The sequence below is a fragment of the Theropithecus gelada genome, chromosome X, assembly GCF_003255815.1.
Source record: "Theropithecus gelada isolate Dixy chromosome X, Tgel_1.0, whole genome shotgun sequence".
In the NCBI taxonomy this organism is placed as follows: domain Eukaryota; kingdom Metazoa; phylum Chordata; class Mammalia; order Primates; family Cercopithecidae; genus Theropithecus; species Theropithecus gelada.
In genome coordinates, this window is record NC_037689.1 from 116,556,204 (window position 1) to 116,577,976 (window position 21,773).

The 21,773-nt window shown below is 41.3% G+C and overlaps 1 protein-coding gene across 1 annotated transcript in view; it reads right to left on the reverse strand.

The window, feature by feature from the left end:
• The window catches only part of KIAA1210 (KIAA1210 ortholog), a 77,111-nt gene that overhangs the window by 12,936 nt on the left and 42,402 nt on the right, over positions 1–21,773 (reverse strand). The window contains 4 exon segments of the mRNA XM_025373170.1: positions 2,101–2,298; positions 16,693–16,848; positions 20,037–20,171; positions 20,806–20,932. Of these exon segments, the coding sequence (XP_025228955.1) occupies positions 2,101–2,298; positions 16,693–16,848; positions 20,037–20,171; positions 20,806–20,932 (616 nt within the window).

Genomic DNA, 21,773 nt, shown 5'->3' on the forward strand with positions numbered 1-21,773 from the left:
ATTTGCTTAGTGTAAGCCTTTATGTCATACATGTAAAGACAAACATACAACTCTTTACACTCCCACTCAAAGTACCTGTGCAAACAGACACAGCTCATAATAATTTATTTTTGAGAAAATGTAGTCAGATTGGGCTGGATTCAAAATCTCTTCATCATTTACTTGCTGTCTGACCTTGGGCAAGTTATTCTCTGAATCACTGTGTCTACATCGATAAATAAGAGACCAGGAGAAACCTCCTGTGGGACTTGCAGATCTAAGAAATTACAGAGCAGGGAGAAAGTGGTAGTAGTCCCTGTGTCATAAATGATCCTGGATCTTTTTTATATTCATCCACATGACAGGGAGAGAGTCACAGGGAAGAAGCGGATGTTCTGGCCTTCTCAGAGGGTAATGCCCAGGCTTTTTCTCAACTAGGCTATACAGAAAGAAGAAAGTTAGAAGGGTCATACTGCTTCCCTCAGCCAACATTCCCCATCTCCCAGGTTTGTTGTGAGGTATTCAGGGCATAATGCATGTATAGGGTTTGGCACCTCGTAATTGGTCACCCCTTCTTTGACACCAAACTAAGAAGGTCCTCTCAAGGCCACCAGAGGGCTTCCCTCTGCCCCTCTGCTCCTCCACCTGTTCTTTCAACTCGTATTTTGTCTACAACCTAAAGTGAAATTGAGATGCCTAAGCTAGAGGCAAGATGGTGGGATGAAAAAAGTGCTGAGCTGGAAGTCAGAAGACTGAATTCTGGCCCTAGCTCTGCCACTACCTGGGTGTTTGACTTTGGGTAAGTATCTGAAATTATTTGTGCTTTAACGCCCTTCCCTGTAAAATGTTTGTACTATACAATCTTTTAGTCTCTTCACCTCTGATTTAGTCTCTTCCCTTCAGCCCAGAATCACTGGCGAATTCAGTTTTTTATCAAAGTGAGTTTTATAGCCAACTGACACATCCTTTTAAACACTAAACACTAACACTTTTTAATCCTTAACTTTAAAAACAAACAAACAAACAAAACAAAACAAAACAAAAACGGAACTTCGCTCTTGTTGTTCAGGCTATAGTGCAATGGCGTGATCTTGGCTCACCACAACCTCCGCCTCCCAGATTGAAGTGATTCTCCTGCCTCAGCCTCCCGAGTAGCTGGGATTACAGGCATGCGCCACCACACCTGGCTAATTTTGTATTTTTAGTAGAGATGCGGTTTCTCCATGTTGGTCAGGCTGGTCTCGCACTCCCGACCTCAGGTGATCCACCCACCTCGGCCTCCCAAAGTGCTGGGATTACAGGCATGAGCCATTACACCTGGCCCTAATCCTTAACTTTTACTAAAAGCCTTTTCCAAAAGCATTATTTCTCTATCTTTTTAAACGGGGATCACGGAAAATAATCTACTTTTTCTAGATGACTTGGACAAATAACGAAATGATCTATTACATTGGACTATGATATAGTGTGACCCTGAAGGACATATTGAGGTGGGCAAAGCCCTATATTAAAGGGCCCCAGATTATTTCCGTCGTTCTCTCTGCTATCAGCTGTCACTTCTCTTTGCTGTCAGGTCTGAGTCTGATCTGTGGCCATGTTTTTAACACAGTAGATCTGCTTCCTAGAAAGTCATGTGGCATCTATTTGGAGATCTTTGGATGGGTTAACAACTAAGTTCTGTATGTTTAGGGTTGCTGAAAGTTTGACCTCCAAATAAGTGGAATAGTGCTGCAATTTGTAACTCATGGGTCTCATCTGATTAATAACTGAAAGAATCCTAATCTGGGCTAGGGTTCAATATTCTCTACAAATAGGGCTGAGTGAACACCCAGATGTTAACCCAATAAGCAGTTTATGGGGGGTTTAAATCATTCACTGTTTCTGCTTCATTTTAGTCCCTTCTAATATGAGTTCCACATGGATAGGAAACCACACCCAATAGATGCAAGCTTGCTCACCCCTCTGCGGGTGTCAAGCTCAGGACAGCACCCTTGACCTTGCCAAGCTTACTTAGGGCATGAGTCTCCTACACCATACTATTTCCCTAGTAGTAGTTTGCAAAGGTTGGAACTCATCTTTTCTTATACAGGAGTTTAGTGCCCTGTCTCTTGAAGGACTTACAATCACTTGAAGGTTCTTCTTTTGTTTGCGGGGATTTAAAGTCATCTTGTGGCGAGCAGCTGAAGAATCCAAACAGCCCTCGGTGGTGGCTGGGGTGCTGAAACCAATGGGCAGCTGGGTGCTGCTGGTAGAGGCAAGCGTGGCAAATGCAGTCAAGGACTGTGAGCAATCAGGTCCGGCTGATAACTCAGAGAAGCTCTGGAGAAGGTGGGAGAAAATAGACGAGTTAATCCATATGCTGTTACTGGTCTCAAAAGTTGGATATTCTTCTGGCTGAAGAATTCCTAAAGAAGAAATCCTTCATGAACTACTGTCCCTTTTTCTTACATTTCCTGTCAATAGGCTTATTCATTAGAGGTAAGCTCCATAATTTTGCTGGTTTCCTTGCAGATGAAAACAAGAAACAGGAAGAAGTTTGGGTTACTCCTCTGCTTAGAAAACTTTCAGGGGCACCCCCTTGTCCTCGGGATGGGAATACAACCACTTAATTGAGTTTGCAAAGTCAGAGAGATTGCCTGTTCTCTTGTCCTAGATCCCCTTCTTATCAACAGGACATCTGGCTGGGGTGAGAGGCACAATCAGTTATCAGTGAAACCCAGCAGAGCTCTGGGATTTCTATATTGGAGGGTTGGGTGGAGGGAGGAAATTAGGTTGGAAGAGGGCCTGTCTGCAAGGTGCATTTTCATAGACAGCACACTACCTTTTATTTATATTGACAATTCATGGGTGCAAGACTGATGGGAGGACCCTCGGGAACTGAATGCTCCAACTTCCAGTGGGATAGTGATGGAGCCTGTAACCCTGTCCTCATTATGGCTGGCCTCCATATCTCCATACAATTTGGTTCTGGGACACCTAGTTGAATTCCTCTGTAGGACCTTCAAAATAGTCTCCTCTGGGCTTCTGGACATAGCATTTTCCATATCTCAAAGAGCCTCCCCAGACCTCTTTCCATTCCTAAGAAGATTTCAATTTCTGTTAGCAGAAGGCCCTTTGAAGATCAGCTGGTAAACTGTCTCTGCTAGATACTAGTAGCAAACGATATATTATAATTTAACAAGTAGACAGAATTTCCACTTGTGTTACCCACCAAATTCTCTTCAGGCTAGTTTTGCACAGTGCCCGGGATCCCCTTGGTACTTGCAGCTTTCACATGCCTTCATGGTTCCCACCACCATTGTATGTTGATGCAATGATAATCTTAGCTACTACCTTGGTTATGAAGATGACACTGTCATTCCAGTACATGGGGACTTAACACAGTGCTAATTGGTCAGGCTGATGATAAATCCTGCAGACCATTCTGCTTTGGATTCAGGGAGAAGACAGAGAAATAGTACAGTTGCCTTTTGTGGGATCAATCACACAAAAGTAGGATTGATCCCAAGATTTCCTTTACTTCTTTGTGCAACTTTCATCTATGAATTTATATACTGCCTCTTCCTGATATCGTCTAGTTAGATTATGTTATGTACTGGAAATATAAATTTGGTATCAGTGTATAGAGTAAAAGCTCTTCTTTTATTGTTCTGAACATCTTTCATACTTCAGAGTGGTGTCATAGTTCTGGTCTTTTGGGGCTGGAGGATAACATCTATGCTCCCACTAACCTCACATGATCTGTCTTCCTTTTATCCCTGACCACATTACCAGCCATTTCCTGCTGCAGACACACTGCTGGTCTGCTGTTCTTCAAGCACTTCAGGCATGCTCTCCCCTTAGGGCCATTGTGCCTGCTGTTCCCTCTGCTGGGCATGCTCTTCCCCCATGTCCATGTGGCTAGCTCCCCTACTTCCTTCAGGCTTTTATTCAAAAGCCACCTTTTCATGGCTGGATGTGGTGGGCTCATGCCTGTAATCTCAGCACTTTCAGGAGGCTGAGGTACGCAGATCACCTGAGGTCAGGAGTTTGAGATCAGCTTGGCCAACGTGGTGAAACTCCGTCTCTACAAAAAATACAAAACTTAGCCGGTGTGGTGGCAGGCGCCTGTAATCCCAGCTACTTGGGAGGCTGAGGCAGGAGAATCACTTCAACCTGGGAGGCGGAGCTTTCAGTGAGCTGAGATCACCCCACTGCACTCCAGCCTGACCGACAAAGTGAGAGACTCTGTCTAAAAAAAAAAAAAGGCACCTTTTCAGTGATGTCTTCCCTGGCCAATCTATTTAAAATGTTTGAGCCACTTCGTTTCCCCTTCCCTGCATTGTTTTTCTCCCTGTCACTTTTCTCGCTGTCTGACATACTATACGTTTTCCTTATTTAGCTTGCTTATTGTCCATGTCCCCCATTACAATATAAACTCCATGAAGAAGGGTTTTTATCTGTTCTATGTACTACTGTATTGGGGATACAGTACCTCCAACTGTGCTTGTAGTAGTTGCACAAGCACTACATAGTAGTTGCTCAAAACATGTTTTTAGAACTGGTGACTTGATTATGTTAAAGGCTTCCACCAGAAGTTGCTTTTCTGAGATGTCATCAGAGCAAGCTCCTCTGTTCCCTGTATTATTTTAGTTATTCTTTCTGAGGCCTCACTAGCTCCAGCCAAAGGTAGAAGGAGAAAAACAAGGAGGTCTCTGAATCTGGAAACCCTAAAAGAACACCGTACAACTTGCTTTGCATGAAAGCCAACTTACGATGCCCACATGGCAAGTAAACACATATTTAATAAATATAAAGACCTTTCAATTCAGTTGGCATCCCGAACCTTGTGGTATAAACACTAAAGATACTTAGTTTACTTTAGTGAAACTCATTCTATAGCGTAACAGAAAAATCATGCTCAGCAAAAATATGGCAATTTCTAGATTGGGTATGTGCAGGACAGAGTTTATCTGTTTCCAATCACAGCCTAAGCCAAGAGTCCATCAAACTTAATAACAGCCACTGATCTCTCTGTGTTAGCTCGACTCTCACTAAGGAATCTATAGACATCAGTTTAAACACAGACCCACATCCATTCTCAAACCAGAGATAAAAATTAAAGAGCAAAACCATCAAGCATTCTCCTCATCTGACTATGGAGCTCAAGCTCAGACATGTGATTTAAAACAGTCTTGAGGGGGGCGCCCAAGATGGCCGAATAGGAACAGCTCCAGCCTCCAGCTCCCAGCGTGAGCGACACAGAAGACGGGTGATTTCTGCATTTTCAACTGAGGTACTGGGTTCATCTCACTGGGGCGTATTGGACAGTTGGTGCTGGTCAGCGGGTGCAGCCCAACCAGCAAGAGCTGAAGCAGGGTGAGGCACTGCCTCACCTGGGAAGCACAAGGGGGAAGGGAATCCCTTTTCCTAGCCAAGGGAAACTGAGACACACAACACCTGGAAAATCGGGTAACTCCCACCCTAATACTGTGCTTTAACAAGGGTCTTAGCAAACGGCACACCAGAAGATTATATCCCACACCTAGACTGGAGGGTCCCACGCCCACGGAGCCTCCCTCATTGCTAGCACAGCAGTCTGAGATCTAACTGCAAGGTGGCAGCGAGGCTGCCAGAGGGGCACCCGCCATTGCTGAGGCTTAAGTAGGTAAAGAAGCCGCTGGAAAGCTCGAATTGGGTGTAGCCCACCGCAGCTCAAGGAGACCTGCCTTCCCCTGTAGACTCCACCTCTGGGGACAGGGCATAGCTTAACGAAAAGCAGCAGAAACCTCTGCAGATGTAAATGTCCCTGTCTGACAGCTTTGAAGAGAGGAGTGGTTCTCCCAGCATGGAGGTTGAGATCTGAGAACGGACAGACTGTCTGCTCAAGCGGGTCCCTGACCCTTGAGTAGCCTAACTGGGAGACATCCCCCACTAGGGGCAGTCTGACACCCTACACCTCACAGGGTGGAGTACACCCCTGAGAGGAAGCCTCCAAAGCAAGAATCAGACAGGTACACTCGCTGTTCAGCAATATTCTATCTTCTGCAGCCTCTGCTGCTGACACCCAGGCAAACAGGGTCTGGAGTGGACCTCAAGGAAACTCCAACAGACCTGCAGCTGAGGGTCCTGACTGTTAGAAGGAAAACTAACAAACAGAAAGGACACCCACACCAAAACCCCATCAGTATGTCACCATCATCAAAGACCAAAGGCAGATAAAACCACAAAGATGGGGAAAAAGTAGTGCAGAAAAGCTGGAAATTCAAAAAATCAGAGCGCATCTCCCCCTCCAAAGGGACACAACTCATCGCCAGCAATGGAACAAAGCTAGACAGAGAATGACTTTGACGAGTTGAGAGAAGAAGTCTTCAGTCGATCAAACTTCTCAGAGCTAAAGGAGGAACTATGTACCCAACGCAAAGAAACTAAAAACCTTGAAAAAAGAATGGATGAATGGATGACTAGAATAATCAATGCAGAGAAGACCTTAAAAGAACTGATAGAGATGAAAACCATAACATGAGAACTACGTGACAAATGCACAAGCTTCAGTAACCAACTCAATCAACTGGAAGAAAGAGTATCAGTGATTGAAGATCAAATGAATGAAATGAAGCAAGACGAGAAGTGTAGAGAAAAAAGAGTAAAAAGAAATGAACAAAGCCTCCAAGAAATATGGGATTATGTGAAAAGACCAAATCTACGTCTGATTGGTGTGCCTGAAAGTGACTGGGAAAATGGAACCAAGTTGGAAAACACTCTGCAGGACATCATCCAGGAGAACGTCCCCAACCTAGTAGGGCAGGCCAACATTCAAATTCAGGAAATACAGAGAACACCACAAAGATACTCCTTGAGAAGAGCAACTCCAAGACACATAACTGTCAGATTCACCAAAGTTGAAATGAAGGAAAAAATGTTAAGGGCAGCCAGAGAGAAAGGTCGGGTTACCCACAAAGGGAAGCCCATCAGACTAACAGATCTCTCAGCAGAAACTCTCTAAGCCAGAAGAGAGTGGGGGCCAATATTCAACATTCTTAAAGAAAAGAATTTTCAAACCAGAATTTCATATCCAGCCAAACTAAGTTTCATATGTGAAGGAGAAATAAAATCCTTTACAGACAAGCAAATGCTTAGAGATTTTGTCACCACCAGGCCTGCCCTAAAAGAGATCCTGAAGGAAGCACTAAACATGGAAAGGAACAACTGGTACCAGCCATTGCAAAAACATGCCAAAATGTAAACTCCATCAATGCTAGGAAGAAACTGCATCAACTAACGAGCAAAATAACCAGCTGATATCATAATGACAGGATCAAGTTCACACATAACAATATTAGTCTTCAATGTAAATGGACTAAATCATCCAATTAAAAGACACAGACTGGCAAATTGGATAAAGAGTCAAGACCCATCAGTTTGCTGTATTCAGGAGACCCATCTCACATGCAGAGACACACATAGGCTCAAAATAAAGGGATGCAGGAAGATCTACCAAGCAAATGGAAGACAAAAAAAGCAAAGATTGCAATCCTAGTCTCTGATAAAACAGGCTTTAAACCATCAAAGATCAAAAGAGACAAAGAAGGCCATTACATAATGGTAAAGGGATCAATTCATCAGGAAGAGCTAACTATCCTAAATATACATGCACCCAATACAGGAGCACCCGGATTCATAACGCAAGTCCTTAGAGACTTACAAAGAGACTTAGATTCTCATACAATAAAAATGGGAGACTTTAACACCCCACTGTAATATTAGACAGATCAACAAGACATAAAGTTAACAAGGATATCCAGGAATTGAACTCAGCTCTGCACCAAACAGACCTAATAGACATCTACAGAACTCTCCACACCAAATCAACAGAATATACATTCTTCTCAGCACCACATCACACTTATTCCAAAATTGGCCACATAGTTGGAGGTAAAGCACTCCTCAGGAAATGTACAAGAACAGAAATTATAACAAACTGTCTCTCAGACCACAGTGCAATCAAACTAGAACTCAGGATGAAGAAACTCACTCAAAACCACTCAACTACATGGAAACTGAATAACCTGCTCCTGAATGACTACTGGGTACATAACGAAATGAAGGCAGAAATAAAGATGTTCTTTGAAACCAATGAGAACAAAGATACAACATACCAGAATCTCTGGGACACATTTAAAGCAGTGTGTAGAGGGAAATTTATACCACTAAATGCCCACAAGAGAAAGCTGGAAAGATCCAAAATTCATACCATAACATCACAATTAAAAGAACTAGAGAAGCAAGAGCAAACACATTCAAAAGCTAGCAGAAGGCAAGAAATAACTAAGATCAGAGCAGAACTGAAGGAGATAGAGACATAAAAAACCCTCCAAAAAAAATCGATGAATCCAGGAGCTGGTTTTTTGAAAAGATCAACAAAATTGATAGACTACTAGCAAGACTAATAAAGAAGAAAAGAGAGAAGAATCAAATAGACACAATGAAAAATGATAAAGGGGATATCACCACCAATCCCACAGAAATACAAACTACCATCAGAGAATACTATAAACACCTCTATGCAAATAAACTAGAAAACCTAGAAGAAATGGATAATTTCCTGGACACATACACTCTCCCAAGACTAAACCAGGAAGAAGTTGAATCCCCAAATAGACCAATAGCAGGCTCTGAAATTGAGGCAATAATTAATAGCCTACCAACCAAAAAAAGTCCAGGACCAGATGGATTCACAGCCGAATTCTACCAGAGTTACAAGGAGGAGCTGCTACCATTCCTTCTGAAACTATTCCAATCAATAGAAAAAGAGGGAATCCTCCCTAACTCCTTTTATGAGGCCAACATCATCCTGATACCAAAGCGTGGCAGAGACACAACAAAAAAAGAGAATTTTAGAAAAATATCCCTGATGAACATCGATGCAAAAATCCTCAGTAAGATACTGGCAAATTGAATCCAGCAGCACATCAAAAAGCTTATCCACCATGAGAAAGTGGGCTTCATCCCTGGGATGCAAGGCTGGTTCAACATATGCAAATCAATAAACGTAATCCAGCATATAAACAGAACCAAAGACAAAAACCATATGATTATCTCAACAGATGCAGAAAAGGCCTTTGACAAAATTCAACAGCCCTTCATGCTAAAAACTCTCAATAAATTCAGTATTGATGGAATGCATCTCAAAATAATAAGATCTATTTATGACAAACCCACAGCCAATATCATACTGAATGGGCAAAAACTGGAAGCATTCCCTTTGAAAACTGGCACAAGACAGGGATGCCCTCTCTCATCACTCCTATTCAACATAGTGTTGGAAGTTCTGGCTAGGGCAATCAGGCAACAGAAAGAAATAAAGCGTATTCAGTTAGGAAAAGAAGAAGTCAAATTGTCCCTGTTTGCAGATGACATGATTGTATATTTAGAAAACCCCATTGTCTCAGCCCAAAATCTCCTTAAGCTGATGAGCAACTTCAGCAAAGTCTCAGGATACAAAATAAATGTGCAAAAACCACAAGCATTCTTATACACCAGTAACAGACAAACAGAGAGCCAAATCATGAATGAACTTCCATTCACAATAGCTTCAAAGAGAAGAAAATACCTAGGAATCCAACTTACAAGGGATGTAAAGGACCTCTTCAAGGACAACTGCAAACCACTGCTCAGTGACATAAAAGAGGACACAAACAAATGGAAGAATATACCATGCTCATGGATAGGAAGAATCAATATTGTGAAAATGGCCATATTGCCCAAGGTAATTTATAGATTCAATGCCATCCCCATCAAGCTACCAATGAGTTTCTTCACAGAATTGGAAAAAACTGCTTTAAAGTTCATATGGAACCAAAAAAGACTCCACATTGGCAAGACAATCCTAAGCCAGAAGAACAAAGCTGGAAGCATCACGCTACCTGACTTCAAACTATACTACAGGGCTACAGTAACCAAAACAGCATGGTACTGGTACCAAAACAGAGCTATAGACCAATGGAACAGAACAGAGCCCTCAGAAATAATACCACACATCTACAGCCATCTGATCTTTGACAAACCTGAGAAAAACAAGAAATGGGGAAAGGATTCCCTATTTAATAAATGGTGCTGGGAAAATTGGCTAGCCATAAGTAGAAAGCTGAAACTGGATCCTTTCCTTACTCCTTATACGAAAATTCATTCAAGATGGATTAGAGACTTAAATATTAGACCTAAAACCATAAAAACCCTAGAAGAAAACCTAGGTAATACCATTCGGGACATAGGCATGGGCAAGGACTTCATGTCTAAAACACCAAAAGCAACGGCAACAAAAGCCAAAATTGACAAATGGGATCTAATTAAACTAAAGAGCTTCTGCACAGCAAAAGAAACTACCATCAGAGTGAACAAGCAACCTACAGAATGGGAGAACAATTTTTGCAATCTACTCATCTGACAAAGGGCTAATATCCAGAACCTACAAAGAACTCAAACAAATTTACAAGAAAAAAACAAACAACTCCATCAAAAAGTAGGCAAAGGATATGAACAGATACTTCTCAAAAGAAGACATGCATACAGCCAACAGACACATGAAAAAATGCTCATCATCAGTGGTCATCAGAGAAATGCAAATCAAAACCACAATGAGATACCATCTCACACCGGTTAGAATGGCAATCATTAAAAAATCAGGAAACAACAGGTGCTGGAGAGGATGTGGAGAAACAGGAACACTTTTACACTGTTGGTGGGACTGTAAACTAGTTCAACCATTATGGAAAACAGTGTGGCGATTCCTCAAGGATCTAGAACTAGAAATACCATTTGACCCAGCCATCCCATTACTGGGGATATACCCAAAGGATTATAAATCATGCTGCTATAAAGACACATGCACACGTATGTTTATTGCAGCACTATTCACGATAGCAAAGACTTGGAATCAACCCAAATGTCCATCAGTGACAGACTGGATTAAGAAAATGTGGCACATATACACCATGGAATACTATGCAGCCATAAAAAAGGATGAGTTCGTGTCCTTTGTGGGGACATGGATGCAGCTGGAAACCATCATTCTCAGCAAACTATCGCAAGAACAGAAAACCAAACACTGCATGTTCTCACTCATAGGTGGGAATTGAACAATGAGATCACTTGGACACAGGAAGGGGAACATCACACACTGGGGCCTATCGTGGGGAGAGGGTAGCAGGGAGGGATAGCATTAGGAGATATACCTAATGTAAATGACAAGTTCATGGGTGCAGCACACCAACATGGCACATGTATACATATGTAACAAACCTGAACGTTGTGCACATGTACCCTAGAACTTAAAGTATAATAATAATAAATAAATAAATAAATAAATAAATAAATAAATAAATAAATAAAACAGTCTTAAGAGGATGTCTGTTGTTAGGTTTAGAGTATGTTATATGTGTATGTTATGACTTCCCTTAACTCACCAGTGAGTTAAATAAACTATACACTCTCTGGAAGTCTATGCAGTATTTCTCAATGTATGGTCTGGAATCCCCCAGCACCAAAATCACCTGGAACCAATGTTGAAAAAGCACGTTTTGGGGACATATTAAGGCCTAATGAGTAAGAATATCAGAGGAAAGGCTTTAGAAGAGCTTTAACAGGGTTTCCAAATGAGTCTTCCAGGAGCCAAAGTTGAGAACCACTGCCTAGTCCTCTAGCATGACGAGAAAGGCTCCCATTTTCAAATATGAGTACAGCAAGTTCAGGAATAATTCTGTCAGTTGCCTTAGAACAGGAGTCAGAAATATATGGACTCCTTTTGGGAAGTGTGGCTTCTTCTTAGGCCTTCTTAAGTCCTCTTTCCCTCAGTCCTATTGGTTAGCAGCAACCTAGAAAAGTTACCACACGGTGGCTCATACCTGTAATCCTAATACATTGGGAGGCCTAGGAGGGCAGATCATGAGGTCAGGAGATGGACACCATCCTGGCTAACACAGTGAAACCCCGTCTCTACTAAAAATACACACACACACACAAATAGCCAGGCATGGTGGTGCACACCTGTAGTCCCAGCTACTCGAGGGGGCCGAAGCAGGAGAATTGCTTGAACCCGGGAGGCGGAGGTTGCAGTGAGCTGAGATTGCGCCACTGCATTCCAGCCTGGGCGACAGAGCGAGACTGTCTTTAAAAAAAAAAAAGTTACCACAGGAGCCAACTACAGGATTTTATGAGTTACCCAAGAAAAGCAAATAGAATCCCTTCCTGGCAGAATTCTGAAAGAAAAACAAGTGGAGAAAGTGGGACACCTTTCTCTACTTTTCCATCCTCACTCCCCTCCAACCCTACTTCTCCTTCCATGCACTCTGACAGCCGACATACCCTGTCCGAACCCAATCTGCATATTATTTTTTCGTTTGTATAAATGTAAGGGGTAGAAGCGTAGTTTGTTACATGGATATGTCGCATAGAGGTGAAGTCTGAGCTTTTACTTTTACTGTAACCATCACCCAAATAATATACATTGTGCCCATTAAGCAATTTATCATCCCTCACCCTCCTCCCTCGCTCCCACCCTTCCAAATCTCCAATGTTTATTTTCCACACTCTATGTCCACTGTGTACACATTATTTAGCTCCCACTTGTAAGGGAGAACATTTGGTCCATTATGCGTATTATTAAGTACAGCTGAGATGTTTTCATTTCTTCTCCTGTGTTTTAGAGAGAGTTTAGCACAGACATCTTCAGATTAATATCTGGAATTAAATGGGCTTCTCGTGCCTCAACATCTGGGAGACGTGCCCGGCCTGGTACCTACTAATCCAGAATCATCTTAGATAAGGAACCTGGGTTGGACCTCAAGCCAGGGGAAAGGATTCTTCAGCACTGATTGTTAGAGAGCTGGACATTTCTTTGCTGTTAGCTGGGATAAGGGCTTCTCTTTGGAAAATAATAACACATTTTCACTTCTTTTTTCCCTTCTGTCAAGTTTCTAGACCCAGTGCAAAGGAGTTTAGTCAATAATGCACATTTTGGTAGTACTTTTTAATGATTTATTTTTCTGTTGTATGATGCTAGGGTTTTCCCCTTTTGAGCAGGGACAGAGAGAAGGTTGACTGTCTTCTTGAGACAAAGGAAAGCTCTGATTGTAATGTCTTAAATAAGGGGATTACCAGGTGGCTGTTTAGGCCCAGATTTCGTCAAGCATTTGGCCCATAAAGCTGTCACTCTGGGAAAAAAGACATTCTGAAACTGACACTGGGATGTTGGAGAGTTGGGTTCTATGTGAGTCAAAACTAAAAGTATGTGTCTATCTCCACAAGAATAAGCAATTCTTGGTGGGAAAAGTGGTTCTTGGTGGGAAACTTCTGCACCAAGAGGTACTGGCACAGAGTGTGAGACCCAGTAATGACTGTAGGGATTTTAACTCCCTGGGTGTGGCAAAGTGCCCGTTCCTGAGAGTTCCTGCACAGCTGCTGCTTCATTCAAAATCTGTGTTACTTAAAGTTGTTGTGGTCAATATTTTTGCCAACTTGAAAGTTCTTGAAGGTGGAATTTCTGATATTCCCTGCAGCCCCCTCCCGCTTCTGTCACAATCTCTTCAATTTCTTAACTAGTATAGAGAATAAGAACATGGACTTTGAAACCAAATAGGCCTGAATATGACATCCTAGCTCTACAATTTATTGGCTGTCTGACCTTGAGCAGGTTCCCTAGCCCTTTTGCGCCTCAGTTTTCATGTCTGTAAAATAGGAATAATCGTAATACATACTTTGGTTTGTTGTTGTAAAGATTAAATAAAATTATACAAGGAAAGTGCTTAACATAGTGCCCGTTACTTAAGAAAGTCTTGATAAATGTTAGCTGTTGTTGCTATTGCTGGGCATTGGTTATACAAAGTTAGATGACTGCTAGAGGCCACATAGTTCAGTGAAAAGTGCTATGGATTTGGTCAGGAGTCCTGGGATCAAGCCCCAGCTCTACCTTTGATTGGCTCTGTGGCCTCGGCCAAGTCACTTCACCTCTCTGAACCGTAATTTTTTTTCATCTACAATGAGAGTCTTTCCTATCTGCTTTACAGAGTTACTGAGAGAATTGAATGTAACTATATATGGAAAATCACTTTGAAAGTTGTAAATTTTTGTGCAATCATGGGGGAAGGAGCATTATGTTCTCCTTTGATGTATTAGAGGATTTTAAAACTAAAATTTTATTTTATTTTAGAGACAGAGTCTCACTACATTGCCCAGGTGGAAGTACGGTGACTACACACAGGCATGATCATAGCGCACTACAGCCTCAAGTTCCTAACCTCAAGTGATCTTCCTGCCTCAGTCTCCTGAGTATCTGAGACTACAGGCATACGCAGCAGAGGATTGCTTAAAAAAAAAGATGGCTCTGTGCTTCGGAGACTTATTTGTATACAATGCTGTGGAATTATGGTGTAAGTCATCCAGGTAAAGCATGAGACATTACAAAAAGAGGCAAACTTGTAGCACTCTAAATTAACTCCTTATTAGCCAATTCAGTGGAATAACTTAACCCAAATGTTAACTACCAGCATTTACCCTGCAATGTGACTGAGGCCAGGGAATTTAATCAGCCCAAACTTTAAGCTTTAAGAATTTTACCCTGACAAGGTATATTGACAGCTTATCTTCACAGGTGTGGAACAAAGGACAAAACTCAAACTCATCCCTCTGCTCACCTGAGACAAATGCATATTTGATTGCTTCTTCTGATGTAAAAATGCAGATTCACTGAGGAAGATGAAGGCATAAGTGACCATTTCTCTATCCCCCTCATATGTAAATTGTGTATTCAGTGAAAGACTGATCAAAGACTCAAACGCAACTATTTGTCTCTTATCTTCCCACACCTTTTAAAATTGTGTTCATCTTTCCCCAATATCCACCTTTTCCCCTTTAAACACTGAAGTCCTCAAAATCATCTTTAGAGAAAGGTACAGACCTGCCTCCCAGGTGCGCATCCTTAACCATGGCAAAATAAAATTTTCAAATTGTTTCTGACAATTTGTCTTAGGTACTTTTCTGGTTTACAAACTCAACAACAAAAAGATAAATAACCCAATTAATAAATGGGCAAAGGAGAAATCGATATTTCTCCAAAGAAGATACACAAATGGCTAACAAGCACATGAAAAGATACTTAACATCATTATTTACTAGAGAAATGCAAATCAAAACCACAATGAGATACTATTTCACACCCACTAGCATGACTATAATTTTTTTAAAACAGGAACCTAACAAGTGTAATGTAAAGCGGTACTGCTGTTGGGGAAAACAGTTTGATTAAACATAGAATTACCATATAACCCAGCAATTCCACTCCAGGTATATACCCAAAAGAATTGAAAACAGGTGTTCAAACAAAAATTCGTACACGAATGTTCATAATAGCACTATACACAATAACCAAAAGGTAGATAGGACACAAGTGTCCATCAATGGATGAATGGCTAAACAAAACGTGGTACATCCATATAATGAAATATTATTTAATCATAAATAGAAATGAAGTACTGATAAATGTCATGACATGGATGAACCTCAAACACATTATGCTAAGTGGAAGAAGTTAACACAAAAGCCACATATTGTATGATTCCATTTACATGAAATATCCAGAGTAGGCAAGTACAGAGATAGAAAGCAGAATACTTGTTGTCAGGGGCTGGTGGGAGATACGAATGGTGAATGACTGCTCAATAGGAACTGGGCTTGCATTTGGGAGAACCAAACAGGTTCTGGACCTTGATCGTGGTGATGATTGCATCACATTGTGAATGTATGTACTGTCACTGAATTGTATACTTTAAAATGGTTAAAATGATAAATTTTATGTGATCTGTATTTTACCACAATAAAAAATGTTATCTAATTCAATTCTTCCACTAATTCAGATTATGCATCCCAATTAATCTGATTTAGTGGCATCCTGCAGAAAATACTTGTAGTCATAACCCAGATTCATAAAACAATAAGCATCCATCCACCTACTACCAGTCTGTGCTTTAACTTTGGTTTTAACCTAATTTGTTTCTTTGTTGACATATCTAACTGAGGGCTGCTTCACTTCATAGGATCTTTTAACATCAAAATAGAGTTTTGTTCTGACTGGTCAATTCTCTTCCTTAAAAATTAGGTTTCTGTTTACTTTTTATTTCCAAAGGTTAATCATTCTAAACTCTACTTCACTCTCAGAGCCCTTTCAAGTTCACCAACAACCAATTCAATTAAACACACATTAGTTTGAGAATGGAAGTGTTGATACGGGCACGCACTACTATACGCTGATTGATATTATCTGGTTGACAAACCTAGACGTATGAAATAGACACATCACCCTCTCATGTGTCAGCTGATTTTTCACATGGATATGTGTCAAACAATATTATATGCCCTAACCTCTGATATTTTCTGGATTTCAAAGTGTAGAGACTATGCTTCAGTAAAAGTCTCTATTTTTATCTTCATGAAATAACTCAAAACATCTGCAAACTTATTTTTTCCAAAATACTATCTTCTCTTGCTTATACATTAAAAAGGTGATTATTTGGTTTGTAGAATTGGATGGAAAACCACCATGCAAATCAAAAGCCAAGAATGTCACCTCCTTCCCCAATCATCCCCCTAGTGTTGAGCTCCAGAGGGAGAATAGATGACACAAGAAGAAATTATGCCTCTGATCTGTGAGCCCCCTCAACCTGCCCCTTAATATATACTCACCTGAGTGGCTGTCAAACTCTCATGTGGTAAAGCCTTCTTTTGTGGATTCTTGGGTGACTCATCATCGAGAGAGATTTCTACCAAGTTCTTAGAAATTATGTCAGGTTGGATAACAGGTGGGATGATGCTGAGTCGGCGTTGGCGTGATGGTGGGTTCTGTCAAGAGGGAGAATAGAAGGAACAAGTTAAAACCTGTGCGCTCTCCCTCAAATTAGTGGTTTTCTCTTCTTATTCTTTAATAAGAGAAAGGAATCCAAAGTTGGTTGAAGAACTAAGAATCCAAAGTGAAAAAAATAAGCCCAGGGAAGAATTTCCTACCTTCCCGTCTTCATTTCTAATACCTACTCAAACCAAAGACTACTAGCCTTGATTTCCCCTCTGGGGTGCTGCACACTTTTGCCAATCCCCAAAGACAGAAACTTCAAATTGCTTGTTCGTGAAAAATCAGAATCCTGATGTTATCTCCTTACTGATGTTAAATACAAATCTTATTTAGTTCTGATCTTTCTTTTAATGTCTGAATTTGACTTTGGAAGTCCAGTTCTCGTAGAGGCGAATCTTTGAGTTATGACCTGGAATTGGCATCCAAACTACACTCTTTGCTCCTATTATTCCATGAATTATTTGGATTGAATCTTGACTGTGTTCGTTGCTTATCTTAATCCTGTCAAGAATGACTTTCTGGGATTTTAAAGAAAATCTACAGAATTTTAAAATCTATAGATTTTAAAGAAAATCTATGGAATGGTTTCCTAAAGGGACAAAAATTGATCATTTGGATTTTCCTTGGGATTCAGCAGACAGTTTAGTTGATTCCATTTTGAAGAAAATGGTACACTTGAATTTGAGGCAGTGGTCCCTGCCATGGTCCTCTTGATGTGGGTCAGAATCCCTGCTTTTTATGTTTAACAAACACTGGCTAAGCATCTACAATGCATTACATCCCATTCCAGGAAATGGGCCTACAACAATAAACAAAACAAATTATTGCTGTCATGAAGCTGACATGCTTGCTTCTGTTGTAGACTCTGCTCAGCTCAGGGCAGACAGCCTTCAGACACTATAGCCAAAGAAGGGGCCACAGTGAAGCTTACCAAGGTTATGCTCCTGGGGTGCTCCTGGCCAGGTTCTCCAGTGCTTCCTTATTACTACCAGGTCCCATTGGGAGCTCTTGGGGAGAGGCCATATCAACCAACTCCAAGCCCAGCTTTATTAATAATAACTACAATAATGACAACTAACTTTTACTAAGGGCTTACGGTGTGCTAAGCAGGGAATGCTCTCCATAGATACATCTCACTGAAGCCTCACAACAATTCTTTAAAGCATTTGCTATTGTGGGCTCCATTTTACGGATGGGGAAAACGAAGTTTGAGAGATGATGTAACTTCCCCTAATTCTCCCAGTGGCAGAGCAAGCATTTGAAAGGTCTGTCCAGCTTGATAACCCTTGTTCTTGATCACTGTGAACTGGTGTCTCCTAATTATAAGGGCCAGAAAAGGAGAGCCCATACTGAAGGCCAAGTTCAAGATGTTTAAAGGCAACAACCGGAATAGATGGTGTGCCTGCTTCCTTAAGAAGGGCTGAGGGACAGTCAAGACCGTGAGCAGTAAGAAAAATTGTTTTGAAGTCTCAGTTTCTTAAATGACTAAATTCAATTTGATTCAACAACAGCAAGATGCTAATAATCTGCCATTATATCTTTTTAACTATTTGTACTCAAATAAAGGGAACAGAAAATGTCTTGGAGAGTAATGTAGGCATCCACATTCCTAACACTTCAGATGGGACATCAGGTAAAAATCTGGCAGGAAATAAAATTGGTTCAGTGTCAGTATTTCTGACATAACTGTATACCTGGATTTCTTCTTTCACAATCTCCTAGTTGTTCTGAATGTCACTTAATCCATTAGAATCCTGCCCCTTCAAGGGAATTGATCCCACTGGCCAATTCCATGCTTGCCCCAGCTTTTATGTAGCACTGGGTGTCAGGACCCTTGACTTAATGCTATCAACCATCCTTCCATTTGGAGTTGTCATTTTGGTACTTAAGGGAAGTTTCCCATGCAAAGGTCAGGTTGGTTGTTGATTACTTAGGTCCTATTAATACCCTATGCTGTCTTCAACCTTGTTTTCCAGGGTATCAACTAAGGGATCAGGCCAAAAGTGTGAGGTGTAGGCCCAAACCAAACATTTAAGAAAGCTTGCCTTTAGGCTATTGTGGCCTTCCCCAACCACTTCCTTGTGAGAAGTAATGCCCCTAGAATATTTTCCTTTAACTTTCACAAAACAATAATTTTTTTTAAAAAAATGGAATATCTCTGCTATATGAGTCTCTCTGTTGCTGGGACTAAGAGAGGAGGGGAAAGATGGAGGAGTCCAAGCAACCAGTTTCCTCTTTCTGAATGTGAGAACCCTGTGCCACTTGGTCATGGTTGTGAGGCTGCAGGGAGTGTAACTATGGCGGTGAGTGAAAGCTTGTGTTGATGTTTAAAACTGAAGATTGAATAGTTCACGGAAGTGACTTTTCCTGCTGTAGTACAAGAGGGCAACAGTCTTCTGACCCTAGGGGCTGCTTAACAACTTTAGGGTCAACACTATTAGTGTCTATCTCAGTGTTTTCTCCTGTATAGCTAATGGATCCAGAAGAAAGGAAACCAGAGTGAGAGATGTGGGGTCTTAGCAGGCATGTCAGAAATAAGCCCCACTTACCTTTTGCCAAATGGAAAATAATCATATCTCCAGTGGAGAAGGGTCTCCTCCTTGTGTGGCTTTCCCACTTACACAGGGACCCTTGGGCATAATTCCACCCTCAGGCTGAGATGGGGAAGACAGCTGTTAAGGGTTGTCTCCTTGACAATATCTCCAGCTCCCCCTGAAGCATTTCTGGATCACAGATACAGTCTGACTGAGTAATGGATCCCTACCATAAATTTAGGATTAGCTGGAGGCAAGATGCTACATTACGTAGGCACTAAGGTGTACCCTTCTTTCTCTCCAGGCAGGTATAAAGAAGTTGAGTATCTTGGGGTAATGGAAAGATCATGGGGTTTGAGTTTAATACACCTGGGTCAGATTTCCAAGTCTACAACTTACTACCAGGGTGAGCTTGAGCACTATCTTTAACTTCTCTGAGTCTTCATTCAATCCTCACAAGCAACCCTTTGAGGTAGATGTTAATATTATAACCACTGTAGATGAGGAAAAGAAGGCTCAGAGAAGTTAATCAACTAGTCCAGGGGTCACACAGCCAGTAAGCAGCAGAGTAAGAATTCAAGCATAGATCTGTCCATTTCTGATTTCTGACTGAGCTGCCCATGCTCAGAACAATTCCACTTTGTTACCTCAGTGATCTTGGGGCCAGTAACCCAGAATGCACTTGTAGGCACATTTTGAAGCACAGCTCCTAACATGGCTCCAGACACAACTCCAGGCACACTACTCCTAGGTTTAGGCAGAGTTCTGGAAATACGGGATCTCTGTGTAAGAGAGAGAGAAAAACTTGAGGATTGGTATGCCAGCATATAAACAGTGGAATGTTGCTGTCAAAATAATTATTCTTATGGTATGTTAAGATAAGTGAATATAGGCCAGGCACAGTGGCTCACGCGTGTAATCCCAGCACTTTGGGAGGCCAAGGCGGGAGGGTTGCTTGGGCCCAGGAGTTTGAGACCAGCCTGGGCAACATGGTGAAACCCTGTCTCCACAAAAAGTACCAAAAAATCATCCAGGCGTTACAGGCCTGTAGTCCCAACTACTCGGGAAGCTGAGGTGCGAGGATCACCTGAGCCTGGGAAGTTGAGGCTGCAGTGAGCCATGATCATGCCATTGCACTCCAGCCTAGGTGACAGGGTAAGATCTGTTTCAAAAAATTAAAATAAAATAAAATAAAAAAGAAGTGAATATGGCAACACTAATCAACACTGTGTGCCAGGTATTAGGCACATTATATATTTATACATTCTGTCACTCAAGGCTTACAACAGCCCTGTGGGGGCAGGATCAGCTGAGAAGCAGAATCAAGTTTCCACTCCTTTTAATTTTGGCAGGGTTAGAGTAGGGAACAGAAGAGAAGTAGTTCAATTAGACACTGATGCTCGAGTCCACTATTACCTGCCGAGGTCTGCCTCTCTGGGGTTCCATAGAAGGACACATTTTACTTGCTGATCTTTCAGGCTCAGGACCCAACATGAAGATGCTATCATGGGATAGGGCTTTGCTCCCCATGCTGCTCTTGACCCTGGACAGAAAGGAAAGGTCTTGTAAAAGCAACCCAATGGCCATGGGAACTGAAGACAAATGTATGTTCATAATATGGCCCTACCATAGATACCTCAGAAGGAGAGCAGAGCAAGGATGCATATGTGCTGACATAGAAAGCGGCTCATGAGATAGTAAGTGAAAAAAAATAATGGTATGGCCCCATTTAATATATACACACATATATAGTTCATATTCAAAGAAAAAAATCTAGAAGGATATCCACAAACTGTTAGAGGTGGTTCCCTCTGAGGAATGACACATTAGGGACAGGAAGGAAATGTTCATTTTCCACTTCATGTCCTTCTGTATAATTTTACTTTTTACATTATGAGCATATATCCTTTTTACATAACAGTCTTACTGAGATATGGTTTATATATCATACATTTTGCCCATTTAAAGTATATAATTCAATAGTGGCAATTCTGGGGAATGGGAGGAAAGGCCATGAGTTTTGCTATTATTACAGTGAGAATTATAAAAGATCTTTCACACCCAAATTTTTCTCTAGTGTTTTTGGTTTGATTTAAAAAAATATCAAAGATCTTCTCAGATACAGGAGGCTTTCATTCATCAGATCCTTTCCTCTTTCACACAAGAGCTCTACAATATATCTATCCTATTTTCAAAGTCATCCTATGTACCACCTGCCCCTCCCTTCCCCAAGCTTACTAAATCCAGATGAAAATACCTTCTGATTGGGAATGGTACCAGGTTGATGATAATTACATGTTAAGAAAAATCAGAAGAAAGAGAAAAACAAATGAAAGGCTAAAGACATGAAAGACTCCTTTTTGGAGTGTGGTAATGTATTTTAC